The 13,476-nt window shown below is 51.1% G+C and overlaps 1 protein-coding gene across 7 annotated transcripts in view; it reads left to right on the forward strand.

The window, feature by feature from the left end:
- The window catches only part of LOC123764814 (oxidative stress responsive kinase frayed), a 257,836-nt gene extending 248,159 nt beyond the window's left edge, over positions 1 to 9,677 (forward strand). For all 7 annotated transcript variants that reach the window (XM_069302652.1, XM_069302650.1, XM_069302651.1 and 4 more), the window contains one exon: positions 9,062 to 9,677. In XM_069302652.1, coding sequence (XP_069158753.1) covers positions 9,062 to 9,139 — 78 coding nt within the window. In that variant the 3' untranslated portion in view covers positions 9,140 to 9,677. The remainder of the gene's footprint in view (positions 1 to 9,061) is intronic.
- Positions 9,678 to 13,476: the final 3,799 nt, after the last annotated feature.

Below are 13,476 nucleotides of genomic sequence, written 5' to 3' on the forward strand. Positions count from 1 at the left end.
ACAAAATGAAGTCAATGGGAATAATCGGTAAAGTAGGACGCTGGATACTCAGTTTTCTGTCAAACAGGACTCAGCGAGTAACGGTCAACCATATAAAATCTAGTCCAAGTGCAGTGAAAAGCTCTGTACCTCAGGGTACAGTCCTTGCACCGCTGCTTTTCCTTATTCTCATATCAGATATAGACAAAAATACAAGTCACAGCTTCGTATCATCCTTTGCAGATGACACAAAAATCAGTATGAAAATTACCTCGGCTGAGGACATTGAAAAACTTCAAGCTGATATTAATAAAGTTTTCGACTGGGCATCAGAAAATAACATGATGTTTAACAGTGATAAATTCCAGGTACTCAGGTACGGTAAAAATGAGGACCTTAAACATAATACAGAGTACAAAACACAATTAAATGTACCCATAGTAGGAAAACAGCATGTAAAGGACTTGGGAATAATAATGTCTGACGACCTAACGTTTAAGGAGCATAACCAAGCAAATATTGCGACAGCCAGAAAAATGATAGGATGGATTACGAGAACTTTCAAATCCAGGGATCCCATCACAATGGTTGTACTCTTCAAGTCACTTGTGTTGTCCCGTCTTGAGTACTGCTCAGTACTCACTTCCCCCTTCAGAGCAGGAGAGATTGCTGAAATAGAGGGAATACAGAGAACATATACGGCGTGCATAGACGCAATAAAGCACCTAATCTATTGGGATCGTCTCAAAGCCCTCCAAATGTACTCACTAGAAAGAAGACGAGAGAGATATCAAATAATATAGACCTGGAAGATACTGGAGGGCCAAGTACCAAATCTACACAGTAAAATAACAACGTACTGGAGTGAACGATATGGAAGAAAATGTAAAATAGAACCAGTGAAGAGCAGAGGTGCCATAGGCACAATCAGAGAACACTGTATAAACATCAGAGGTCCGCGGTTGTTCAATGTCCTCCCAGGAAGCATAAGAAATATTGCCGGAACAACCGTGGACATTTTCAAGAGGAAACTAGATTTATTCCTCCAAGGAGTGCCGGACCAACCGGGCTGTGGTGGGTATGTGGGCCTGCGGGCCGCTCCAAGCAACAGCCTGGTGGACCAAACTCTCACAAGTCAAGCCTGGCCTCGGGCCGGGCTTGGGGAGTAGAAGGACTCCCAGAACCCCATCAACCAGGTATCAACCAGGTATATCTGCCATCGACTCAGACAGGCACCCAGAAAGGTAAGCGCCACAAAAACCCCTATTCTGGTTAAACAACAAAAATCGACAAACGAGTGGACAGAACTCCCCCAGGAAAACGAACTAACAAGCATGATGTCACGCGAGCCGCGCCGCATGTCTGCGCAGCTCCCCCCTCCCCAGGAGGGGGAAGGGGGAGCCCCAGACCCCTGCGCCGGCGATCCCCGCCCCAGTTCCTCGGCTGATGGGATCATGCACGGTCATGTGGCTCCAGCTCCAGTCTTGTTTCAGTGCTGTGACTTGTTTGCAGTGCTGCTCTTACGGTGGTCGTGTGAGCTGGGAGTAGTATTCTCAGGTACTCGGGCTGCATGTGCTTAGGGTCACCTTCCCTGAGTGCCCTGTAAGTACCGCCCTTGGAGCTTGGGGTTGCCTTCCACAAGTCACCTTGGGTCTACCTCTGTTGGCTTTTAGCTGCTTGGCATTTGGCCGCCCTGAGGGTTTGGGGGTTTCACTCCCTTGTTTACCTTGGGGTAAGTGGTAGTTATGGCACTGGTGAGGCGCAGGGTACTGCGTAGCTAGTTTTCACCTATGACAGCGGCCGGCTCTGTTCCCTCTGGGTACATTGTCCACTTGTGTGGTTTTTTCTTTTATTTTTGCCTGGTAGGGGGGTCTTCCTTGTGTTTCCTCCCCCCCCCCTCTTATATTAGGTTCGTTTGTGTGGTGGCACCCCCTGCTTTGCCCTCGCGAGTGGAGTCCCGTGGGGCGCCGGTTAGCAGTACCCTGCCTGGGATAACCCTTAGCAGACCCAGTCTAGGGGCCCTGGGAAACCCCCCGGGGGCTCTCGGGTCCGATAGTGGAGACCCTTGCGTCCCCTCTCGCTTTGTGCGAGTTGAGGGTTGCTCTGTCCCTTTGTCTCAGGGTGACTCTCCTTGTTTTTGCCTCTGTCATGCTGCCTGTTGGGTCGGTGACACATTCAACCCTTGAGTCCTGCGAGCTTTGTTGCTTGTTCGTGACTCCATTCACCCAGTCTGCTGATGAATTCCCGTGGGTGCAGGCAGCTCGCGCGTTGCAGGGTAGGATGTTGCAACGAGCTCTGGTTTGTCGCTTCCCCGGACGCCCCGATGCTGCTCCGCTTGTGTAGGGACCTAGACTTGGGTGGTTTTGGTCACTTCGGCCTTGGTTCCTTCCACGCCCTCCCTTGTTTTTTCCCCTCCTGCTTCCGGCCCCTACGCATCTGCAGGCTTCGGGGTCGGGGCGGGGTTAGAGGTTCTGAGACTTGGGCAGTTTCAGGGGTTGCCCCGTCCAGGGTAGCTGCGGAGGCATTCGAGTCTGTTCCTCCGGCCGATGCTCCGGGGTTTTGACCAGTGGGCCCCCTTTTCTTTCAGCTCTCTCGGCTGCCCCGGCTTTTTCTTGTGAGGCCGGGGCTTTGGAGGTCGACTCGGCCCTGGGGCCTGGTGCAGAGGCTCCTGGGGTTGGGGAGGAGCGGCCTTGGGGGCCTTGGGCTCCATTGCGCCCCGCCTGGATTTCCGTCCTTCTGAGCGGGGCTTACTGTTACGAGGAGTGGGGTTTTCTTTCCCCCCTCTGCGTACGATTTGGGCTTGGGTTCTGCTCCTCCCCGGGTTCGGTTCCGTGTCCCTGTGGTTTCTTCGGTTCTGTCTTCAGGAGGTTTTCGGCTAACCGCATCTCTTCGCCTGCGGTGCGGTTGGCCTTTGCGGCTTCCTCCTGCGTGTCCCGGAGTTTGCCTCCATACTGGTTCCTTCTGTTCTGGACAGGTTGGGCTCCTTTGTGACCGTTTGGGCTCCTTGTAGCCGATTGGGCTACTTCTCGCCTTGTTGGGCTACTTCTCGCCTTGTTGGGCTACTTCTCGCCTGGTTGGGCTACTTCTCGCCTGGTTGGGCTACTTCTCGCCTGGTTGGGCTACTTTCTTTCACGTCCTGCGCATGCGCCGTGGGAGTTTGTTTTGGTTCCGGGCGGTGTGCACACGTGTTCTGCTCCAATTCTCTCGGGGGGCTTCGCCTCTCGCTCTTTTCTTATTCCCATCCGTGCCCCGTTGCTTTGGGGGTGTTCTGGGGTGCCGCTGTGTGGAATTCATGAGGTTTTCCCTGCGTTCTAGGGTGGGGAGCCTCCTTCGCTGCTCCTCTCCTCTCCAGCATGGGCGCACTGGCCGCCTCCGGCGGATACGGACTCGAACGCTTGCGTCATGGCCCTTCAGGGCCTATGTTCTGCAGGTGAGTTGGTGCGGTTTTGGCGTCTCCTTCGTCCTGACGCTGTTTTTGTTTTTGGGAGTAGGAATGGGTGTACATACGTACTTGAGAACGTGGACCGTATCACCCGAGGTGCCTACTGCAGGGCTATTAGCCCATACTGGGCAGCTCTTGTTCTCTCCACCTGATTCCTTCCTCGGTTCACGGGTGTCTGCAGGTGGCCTCTTGTCCCTTCCGAGGCGGTTCCTGCCTACACTACTCCTGCCCCTCTCATATGCTTGTCTAACCTTGCTTGAGTTCGGGGCCCCGCCTCCACCTTGTTCCGCAGTGCAACGGTGGGGGTGCCTGTTTGGTAGTAAGTTTTCCTGTGTCGGAGGTTTTGTGTTCGCCTCCTTGTGTTTGCAGGTTGGGTTCTGGCTCTTTGTTTCCGCCTCTCCCCTGTCGTTTGCCTGTCGGGCGGATTCTGTGCTTCTTGGGCACTCTCATCTCTGCTCTTGGGGCTGTGTATGGGGTCAGCCCATGTTGGGCTGCCTAATGTGTTCCTTTGATTGCCTGTTACACTGCACACGTTTCTTCTACTGTCCCTGTGGCTCAGTTGGGTGCTCGGTTTCCGCCTATGTCCCCTTGTGCGCCACTCGTGTACGATTTATCCATCTTCTCTGTTGCTTCCTCGAGGAGTGTGGTGACGTTTTGCTGCGGTTTTGGTACTGCAGCTGCGTGTCGGGGTTGGTTGTGGCGTTATGTTCGGCCCTTCCGTGCTCCCTCTGGGGCTCTCCTTCCTTGCCGGTCTTGCCGTGCCGGGCCTGGTTTTTCCATGTTCCTTGGTTTCACTGTCTTGTCCTCGCCTCATTGTGCTTGCTGGCTGGGGATGAGCTTGGGGTCTTCGTCTCGCCCCTCGCCTATCCTCCGGTTTCGGTTCAAGTTCCAGAGCCTAGTGGGCTCCCTTCGTGTTTTTCATGGCTGCCCCGGGGTTTTCTTGACGCTGGGGCTTTGAGGGGACAGCTCGGCCCCGAGGCCTGCAGGGTGGGTTCCCGGGGCTGGGGTGGGGCTCACGTGAGAGGCCTCAGGCCCCGTTGGTCCCCGCCGGGGTGTTTCTAACCCTCTGGGGGGACTTGCAGTTTTGTGGTGTGGGGTTTTCCATTCCCCCTCTCCGCACGTGCTTTGTGGGCGTCGGCCCCTCCCTGGGCTTGGTTTCCTTGTCCGTTGTACCCGTTGTTTCCGTCCTGTCGGTGGGTGCTTTTCTACGATCTTCGCCCCTTTTTCCGGGACGGGCCTTCTTCCGTCATGTCCCCCTCTTCTTGGGGTTTCTGCATGACTTTTGGTCTCGGGTGCGACGGGGTTTTGGGGCCTTCGTCCTTTGTGTTTGCTTCTTTTTGTTCTCAAAGGTTTGGGACGGTTTTGCTCCTTCCCGTTTTCTGGTGCGTCTATCGTCATTCGGTTGAGCTTCCCTCCGGTCCTTTCTAGGACTTGTGGGTCCTCTTCCCGGCAGCTTCTGGGTGTTGGCCTTTTTGTTCTTTTGTGAATATCTCTTCTCTTCACACTGTCTCGGCGCTACTAGTTTTCCTGGGAGTGATTTTGCTCCTCCTAACGAGTCTTTTCGCTCCTGCCCTTCTGCGGGATGTTGGTGCGGGGCGGCTCCTTATGCGAGTTCCTTCCCTGTCAGCTGCACTTGTGGCGGTGGACTTGCACACTTGTGGCATTTTCGTTTCTTTTCTCATTTTCGTTTTGGTCCTGCGTTTTCTTTTCCCTCCTGGGGCTGCCATATGATTGGCTTGCGGAGGATGTAGAGGCGCTTGGGGCCGTTCCTGGGTCTGGCACCTTGGTTTCTGCTGCTAGCTTTCGGTATCGATATTCCTTCTGCGCCATTTCGCAGGTTGTATCGTGCGTTGTTACACCTCCGGCCTGCTTATGCACTGCATATGTCATCCTGGTCTTTGGACAAGGTGCTCTCCTGTTTTTCTTCTCCTTGGTGGTTGTGGCTCCTTGGGGTCAGGTTTGCTTTGCCTCGGTTTTCTTTTTGTGTTGGCATTCGCCTCTGGGGGCCGTGTGGCAGAGCTTCTTGCTCTTCTCAGGCGCAGTGGTTTTTGGCTCCTATTGTCGTGATCATAGGTTTTCTTCGTCTGCGGCCGTTCTCCCTTTTTTCTGGCGAATGCTATACCTTGGGTTGTTGTCTCGACTTCGTGTTGTGGAGTGATTCTCCGACCGCCTCCCGGGTATGTCCCCTTGTTTTTTAGGTAGTCTTTGGTGAGGTAGCTCCGGGGAGCCGTAGGGGCTCCCCCCAGAAAACCAGCGTTGAATGTAATGAAACGCCATTTTCTGGGTGAGTTCCGGAGGCTCCCCGGCACCCTCCCGCCCTCCGGTCGGCGGGTTTTTTTCACGGTTTTGATATCCAGCCTCAGAACTGGGGCGGGGATCACCGGCGCGGGGGTCTGGGGCTCCCCCTTCCCCCTCCTGGGGAGGGGGGAGCTGCGCAGACATGCGGCGTGGCTCGCTTGACGACATGCTTGTTAGTTCGTTTTCCTGGGAGAGTTCTGTCCACTCGTTTGTCGATTTTTGTTGTTTAACCAGAATAGGGGTTTGTTTTGTGGCACTTACCTTTCTGGGTGCCTGTCCCGGTTGATGGCAGATATAGAATGCTCCAAATCACATGTGCATTTCTATGGGCCATTGCTCCCCGTGCCTCTCTGAGGGGGCCAGGTTCTGGCTTGTGGTCCCCGGTAGGCTTAGAACTCCACCCACATCGTGGGTGGAGTTCGATGCAAAATAGTTAGGGTATCCATATCAGCCATGGATAGCTCTGGGGAGCCTCCGGGACTCACCCAGAAAATGGCGTTTCATTACATTCAACGCTGGTTTTTTAGTTTGTTAACCCTTAAACCGCACACACATTGTATATATATATAAGAGGAACAAAACCCAAGGACAATGGGTCACAGCAATCACCTCATTGTCCAGCATACCATGAATGACATTGCAGAGTAGTAGGATGCGAGAGGGGTCGGAGACAAAGTCCAAATGAGACTTATGGTGACTGCAAAGATGACCCAGGCATCGTGGATTAAACCCTGAGATAACGCACCTAGATGTTACCCACTACCACACTCTCACCGGGACTTAATGATGAGGGTCTACCCTCACAATAGCCACCTGAACACTCAAACTGGTAAAACAATGATTGCATCCTTCATGCTGGAATGGCCTTCAGCCAAAACACTTGGTGTAACAATTGTAAAATTGCTCTTGCATGCAGCTGCAAGAGCTTGATGCACGACTTTGATGCAGAGAAAGAGAAGAAGCATACAACCTAAAACCAGGAAAAACTCCACCAAAATGTATAGGCATAACAAAACAAATAACTAATTGAAGAAAGTTAATAAATTGATATAAACAAAGCAATATGTTGCCATATAGTTACAACCGTAACCATGATGCACTTAACCTCCAAACAGAAGGTGTCACGGTCACCTGTAGTCCCGCCCACCATTGCACGTCACTCATAAGCTGCTAGTACAGAATCCCAAAATTCCTACAACAAAGAAGGGAAGAAGGCAAGTGCTGAGGTCACCAGAGAAAAGCACTTCATTATATTGGAAGGTCGATTGATGGAAGTGGTCCACACAGTAGCTCCCCTATCATAATTCCAACCGTGCCTGGGCAGAGGGCTGCTTTTTAGAAAGAAAATCTCAAAAAACATAAGAGGAAATTAAAAAAGGGGTAGAAATCTTGCAGACATTAGCAGAACGGCATCATTCAGGGCAAAGGAATAATCACAAGGCCCCAAATGTACTCATGAGTCCCACGTGGATGGCATTCGAAGAACAATCTAAATGGGACAAAAATTCAAAACCTTTTGCAAACATATCACATATCACCTTGAGTCCACATATATGCTGCCGATTGAGAATTCAAAATTCGCAGTGAAACATGGCATCGCTGGACACACTGTCTGGAACTAGCAAACACTTCCAGTCTTCATAGAAAAAAGGGCAAGTAGGGATACTGAGGCCACCCAGAAAAGTACATATCATTACAGTCGATTCTTGATATGTGGGTTGGCTCTGAATTCTTCCCTGTGGCATGCTCCCACCTGCAGCTCAGGAAGGAATCCATCTTTGGGTTGAAAGAAACCAAGTAATAGAACAGTATTGGAGGGCTGTCTCATGGTGTGAAAATGCTGGAATCCCAGCTTTCCTGGAAGCATGAAATTGGTGACCGATAAGGCAGCATATGCCTGGCAAGAATGAGGAATATTGAGAATGTAATGAGGAGCTAATATCATTCAAATGACAGAATTTCTGAGCCTGAATATTAGGCATAAACATGTTAACAATGATGGCAGTAATGGCAACACATATACAGCATATCATTTATGCCACAGGTTCTCTGAATCGTACCACCTGGTAACCTGAAAGAGCTTGACCTGGTAACCTGAAAGAGCTTGACCTGGTAACCTGAAAGAGCTTGACCTGGTAACCTGAAAGAGCTTGACCTGGTAACCTGAAAGAGCTTGACCTGGTAACCTGAAAGAGCTTGACCTGGTAACCTGAAAGAGCTTGACCTGGTAACCTGAAAGAGCTTGACCTTAGAACAAGGCTCTAAGGAAGTAGGATTGACAAATACAGGAATATCTTGGGAGGAATAAGTAACATGTTGATGATGCTGCACTGTGGCAATAGGATCAAGGGCATGACTAACCACCTACAAAAATCAGAGGACTTATTCTTGGCCAAAAAGGACAAAGAAGGCTGGAGAGGGAGAGAGTAATTCTCAGGATGAAAGGAGCTAAACCCATTCTGTAGCGAAGAACATGAAGTTTACAAACAACTACTAACACCCAGTGCCAACTAAAAATCTGCTTTCAAAGAAAGAATCCTCATACATTTAGGGCACAAGAAAATAAGGGAAAGTCAAAAAGGAAAGGATCCAGTCCAAGGACCAAGTAGCCTCCATATGATTGGGACCAGCCAGAGGTTAAAAAAGGGTCTGGACAGGCTAACACTTTGGTATGCCCGGCAGGCTTCCCACCTTGTACCGGAAGGTAGGCCGGTCATTGCCGGTGAGCACACAACCCAATATTAAACTCTTTCACTCATAATGTTTATACTTAATAATAAGAATAAGCAAAAATTAATGCATGACACCGAGGGCATCATTCCCCACTCGCGTGTATTGTTTTTATGACACTGAGAGCGTCACCAGGACGCCAAAGTATTCAAAAGATTCATCCAAACCCAAAAGCAAGTCAGAGAGCCCTCAATGGTCACATCTTGCTGTGTAACCATGCTCAACCACCCCCTATTACCCACCCATACATGTATACTATGGCTACATCTTGCTGTGTAACCATGCTCAACCACCCCTATTATCCACCCATACATGTATACTATGGCCACGTCTTGCTCTGTAACCATGCTCAGCCACCCCCTATTATCCACTCATTCATATGTACTATGGGCACAATATCTATACAACAAAGTGAAAATGGAGCATCACTTAGGACTAGGTTAGGACGTTGACATTCTCGAGGAGGTTAGTGTTCCTTAGGAGGTAAGTTGAGTGTTCTTTTGCTATCATATTCAATGCCCAAGCAATGTTAGTTCATTCTAACTGATATCTGAATTACAATTCTATAAAAAAAAAAAGTACCTTGCTAAACCTTTTTGTTTTTGTTTCCAGAATTCGGATTGTGAAGCTAATGAAGTGCCAGATGATAAGGCATTAATAGGGTTTGCTCAGTTAACAATCTCTGACTGACAAGGTTGTGTGTGCTTCCCCAACACATGGTCACCAGCACCATCTCCTGCATTTTGTCAGCAAAGTCCAAGGTGTCAGCCAGGTGGCTAAGCAACAGTCTTCATGTGATTTGTTATGATCAAAAATTAAATTTCATATTTTTTGTAGCATACTGTAGTTCCTTTTTTTTTATTATTATTTTTTTGAAGAGGAAATTTGGTGACAGGAAATTTTTGTGTAAACTGCGACATATTCTGTGATGTTTAAAGGAAGTCTTGTCCTTCCTTATAAGAGTTTTGATTAGATTTTATTATTTTCATATAGTGCAATAAAGTTAACTTAGCACTTACATTTGTATTATATACTATAGCCATATTTACCATGATTATTACCAGCATACAAAAATGTGTTGTAATCTCTTAGAGCAGAGCAGGTGTCATGTTACATGGAAAGGTCGTGTGTGTGTGTGTGTGTGTGTGTGAAGAACTGTGCACGAAGTCATTGTGCTCTCAAGTATAATGCCTCAACATTAGCCTTTCAAATAAAATTGTTCAATTGGGTTGGTTTCTGTATTTCTTGATTGCCCGCTTTGTTATTGCTATTGATTAAAACTATAGTTTTAAACTTTTTCTTGGGGGGAGCCCCTTCGGCTCCCCGGAGCTATCCAGGCTGATATGGATATATTAGACTTTGGCATCAGTCAATGTGAATGGAGTTCTAGGCCTACCGGGGACCATGAGCCAGAACCTGGCTCCCCTCAGGGATGCACGAGGAGCAATCGCCTATAGAAATGCACATGTGATTATGAAGCATTCTATGTCTGCCGTCGACCGAGTCAGGCACCCGGAAAGGTTTGCACCCCAAAACACACCCTTATTCTGGTTGAAACTACTACTGAAAGTCAAACGAGTACACAGAACTCCCCAAGTGAAAAGGAGCAAACGAGCATGACGTCACCACGTCGCCACACCGCTTGTCTTTGCAACCCACCCTGCAGTTCTTTGGCTGATGTGATAGGGAAAGGTTGTGTGACTCTGGCTCTTGAATTCTGTTCTCCAGCTCTGTGCCTTGGGGTGTTGAGCAGTTCTCTGGTGGTAGGCAAGTCAGGGGTAATTTCATAAATACTCGGGCTGCGTGCGCCTTGGGTCCCCCCTTCCCTGCTTCTGGCTCCAAAACATATGAGGGCTTTGGGGTTGGAACAGGGTTTAGGTAGTTTCGAGACTTGGGCAGTTTCGGGGGATGCCCCTTCCAGGATGGCGACATAGGCATTAGATTCGATTCCTTCTGCCGTGGCATCTGGGTCTGACCAGTGGGCCCCTTTCCTTCCCGCCTTTCTGGTTGCTCTAGTTTTTTCTTTTGAGGCTGGGGCGTTGTAGGACAACTCGGCCTCGGAGTCCTGATGTGGAGGTTCCCGGGGCTGGGGAGGGGTTGACTTTGGGGCCTTGGGCCCCGTTGGACCCCGCTTGGGTTGTACTACCCTCGGAGTGGGGCTTGCTGTTACAAGGAGTGGGGTTTTCTTTCCTCCACGTACGAGTTGGGTTTGGTGTCTGCCCCTCCCCAGGTTTGGTTTCGTATCCCTTCGAGTCCATCAGTTCCGTCCTTCTAAAGGTTTTCGGCTTCCTGCATCCCACCTCATGAGGTGTGGGAAGCCATTGCGGCTTACCTCCTGCACGACCCAAATTACGCCTCTTTAATGGATCTGTCTTCATTCAGGTTTGGGTCTTCGTCTCCCTACGGGGTTCGTTATGAGGTTCCGGAGTCATCCTGGCTAGCGGATTGCCCTGTGTTTTCGTTGGAGGCTTAGCAAATATTCTGTTGTTCTCACATGCTTGAGTGGCGTGAGGCGCTGACGGTGATCGAGGTTTACCTGGGGAGCGAGTTTGAGCCCTTCCATGCATGTTTGTTCGCCCCTGCCTTTCCTCGAGATTTTGGCGTGGTGAAGCTTCCTGTGCAGGTTCCCTCCCTTTCGGCTGCACAGGTTGCTGAGGACTTGCGCACTCGTGGCCTGTGGGCTTTAGTCTTTCGGTTCTTTTCCCTCCTGGAGCTGTTCTCGGATTGGCTTGAGGAGGATGTGGAGGCGCTTGGGGCCATTCCTGGGTCTGGTGTCTTGGTCTCGGTGGGTGCATGCGTCATCTGCTCTGTTGCAGCTGTTTGCGTCTCTCGTCTCGGCAGGTGGTACTTACTTCTTCCTTGGAATCTGCCTTGTCCCTGGCTCTTAGGTTTTCGTCTCCTTTTTGTCCCTTGCTGTTTGCAGTACCTGCAGGCATCTTCTTCTAATGCCGTTCAATGTTGGACTTGTTGGTTTTTTAGGGGGCAGGTTGGCGGGGGGCTTCTTCCTGGAAGGGTTGTGCCAGGGCTCGGGGTTCCTCTCGTCATGGTAGGCTTACGGTGCCAGTTCGGGGCCAGTGCCACCTTTGGACCCGTCTTTGGTCGGTGCGGTGATCGCTCTGCGCGTCAGTCGGGTTCTCGCAAGGGACGTCGGCCCTCACGCGGTTCACCCTGTTGACGGGGCATGGGGGGGGGGAGGCTCGCTCTGTTCGCTCACGCCTGGTGTCACATTTTGTGGGCTTTTCGGATCATTTCCGACAGCCTGCGGTTCCATTGGTGGCTCCTCCTCCTCCTCCTCCTCCTTCTTCATGGGGTTCGGGGCTGGCAGAGCAGGCCTCTTCTGCACTCTGTTGAGTCATCTTAGAGTGGGTACGTTTGGGCGTGGTTGAAACGTCCCCGTTCCTCCGGTGGGATTCCTGCCTGTTCTGTCCCGAAACGGGACTGTGCGGACCTGTGGTTCATTCTGGACTTGTCCCATCTGAACTCTTCTCGGATGACTCCTCTTCCAGATCCGGTTCTTTTGGAACTAGGTGCTTGATTGGTGTCCCTGGACCTCTGGGACGTATCTTGGCACGTCCCAATTCATCCGGGGTTCAGGGACTGGATTGGTTTTGTTGTGGGGCATATAGGTTACCGCTTTCATTGCCTCCCATTCAGTTTGAACCTGGCACCTCGCGAGTTCACACTCTTTACCCGGGTCGTGGTGGCCTGTATGCATCTGTTATGTTTTTGGGTCCTGGCCTACCTTGACAACTGGTTGGTTTGGGTTCCCAGCCAGTCTACTCGCCAGGGGTTTGGTTCTTTCCCAGCTCGCCGGGTTTGGGTTCCTGGTGAACTGGCGGAAGTCCCATCTGGTTCCCTCTCAGGTTCGATCTTGGCTGGGTTTTGTGTGGAACTCTTGGACTGCTTCCTTGTCTCTCCCTTCGGTTTCTCTGCTTCAACTGTGATCCCACCTTCTCTTGTTTTAGGGGGCTCCCGGGTCACCCTGAGGATACTCGAAGGTTGTGCAGAGTGCCTGAACTTTTGCTGTGTTGGTCTACCCGCTTGTTCAGGTTTGGCTTGTCAGCTGTTCTGGTTCCTTCGGGGGTTCTCTTCTGCCTCTCTTGCATTTGCTGGGTTCAGCCTCCGGGGGCCTTGCGTCGAATGCTGTGTCGCCGGGTACCTATTCGGGTTTCAGTTCCTTGGCGCCTACCCTAGCACTCACTCGATGTGTTCACGGACACGTTATCTCTTGGCTGAGGCTTTGTGACCAGTGCTCACCGGGCTGGCCAGGGGCGGTGGGGTCCATCCTTCCATCAGGCTCGCGGCAGAGTGTGGTATTTCATGGCAGTGTGGATGTCGCTCTGGGGGGGTTCGGGTCGCCTGCAGAGCAACGATCAGGCGCCATTTGGACTGCTCCCTGGTGGTTCATTGCCTGGACCGCGGGGGTTCAATGCAGTCCTTGGCTCATTGGGGCTGGTCGCTTCAGGTGACTGGTCTGCTGAAAGACCACGGCTGAGTTGTCCTCTCGGCCCTTAGTGGCCGAGACCGTGCTTGTTGTCCGAACCTAGGGGCCTCTTTTGGGGGGATTGGCCCGGTCCTCTACATGGCTGGTTCTATCTTCTCGAGTCTGCGTGTCCGGTCTTTTTGACCCGAGTCTATCACCACTTGTATGGTGATCAGGTGGCTTCTTTGGTGGTGTCTCACCTGCGTGCTTTGTCTCGAAGTCAGTATGAAGTTTTCTGGTTTTTCTTGTCCCTTCGTAGGTTTCCTTCGGATTCAGATGCAGTGGTGTTGTCCTTTCTCTCATGGTTGCTTCAGGACGGTCATCTCATGCCAAATACTGTCACCTCTTATTGTGTGGCGCTGGCGGAGCTACTGCAGCTTGCGGTTGGGATTGATGTTCCTTCGGCAACATTTCGCAAGCTGTCTCGTGCGTTGTTTCACCTCCTGCCTGCTCATGTGCCGCCTAAGCCATCCTCATCTTTGGATCAGGTGCTCTCCTTCTCTCTTCTCCTCCTCGGTTTATAGTGGCCCTTCGATTCAGGTTT

The sequence above is a fragment of the Procambarus clarkii genome, chromosome 48 (genome assembly GCF_040958095.1).
Source record: "Procambarus clarkii isolate CNS0578487 chromosome 48, FALCON_Pclarkii_2.0, whole genome shotgun sequence".
Classification (NCBI taxonomy): domain Eukaryota; kingdom Metazoa; phylum Arthropoda; class Malacostraca; order Decapoda; family Cambaridae; genus Procambarus; species Procambarus clarkii.